Source organism: Mesitornis unicolor, unplaced genomic scaffold, assembly GCF_000695765.1.
Source record: "Mesitornis unicolor isolate BGI_N332 unplaced genomic scaffold, ASM69576v1 scaffold11779, whole genome shotgun sequence".
Lineage (NCBI taxonomy): Eukaryota > Metazoa > Chordata > Aves > Mesitornithiformes > Mesitornithidae > Mesitornis > Mesitornis unicolor.
Genome location: NW_010206921.1, coordinates 347 through 1,029, shown reverse-complemented (window position 1 = coordinate 1,029; position 683 = coordinate 347). Strand labels below are relative to the sequence as shown.

Sequence of the window (683 nt, the reverse complement as noted above, 5' to 3'; positions counted from 1 at the left end):
AAGAGGATGATAATTTCCTCCACTGCCTTTGAGGGCACCTGGCACTGCAGGACTCTCAACTCTTATTTTAAGAGGAGAGTGAAGGGAGAGGGCAGACAAGCATGCGTCGTTCTTTATTTCATCCAGACAAGTACAAGTTGAGTGGTTTGGATGGCACTTGTGGTTTGCTCCCAACCACAACACCCAGATTTTAACCCCAATTACAATCTTCTTTGCTTATGCAGCATCTGGAGCAGCCTTCCCCCAGGGAGCTGCCAGCAGCCCTCAGTACTGGCCATGACCTCCGGTGCCAAAAGTAGCACCGTGGCCTCCTTCTCCTCCTTTTTCCCCCCTCCTGCCAAGCCAACACTGACTTTGAATGCCCCCCTCCCGAGCTCACATTGCTTAGACAGGAGGAAAGACTCCAAAATTTCAATTCTACTTCAACATTGCTGATCCAGGCACGCTGCAAAGCAACATCTCCCGGGGAAGAGCATGCTATGAGCCATCACCCCACCAAGCCTCGGGGTTGGGATTACACCAGAGCTTTCTCCGCTGGTGAGCGCTGGAGCTGCCGAAGGCTCCGTTCTCTTGTGCAACACAGGGTTACAACAGTGACCGTCCTTAACTCACGGTACCTGTAACCAGTCAAGCAGCCTTGCGATGCTTTTTCCAACGACCTGCGTGTTGTCGACGGCAACGAT

The 683-nt window shown here is 52.4% G+C and overlaps 1 protein-coding gene across 1 annotated transcript in view; it reads right to left on the bottom strand.

Annotated features, from left to right (window-relative positions):
- Window positions 1-683, bottom strand: part of LIPG (lipase, endothelial) — a gene marked incomplete at its 5' end in the record, with an annotated part of 6,574 nt that extends 5,891 nt beyond the window's left edge. Inside the window, one exon of the mRNA XM_010191958.1 lies at window positions 618-683. Coding sequence (XP_010190260.1) covers window positions 618-683 — 66 coding nt within the window. The remainder of the gene's footprint in view (window positions 1-617) is intronic.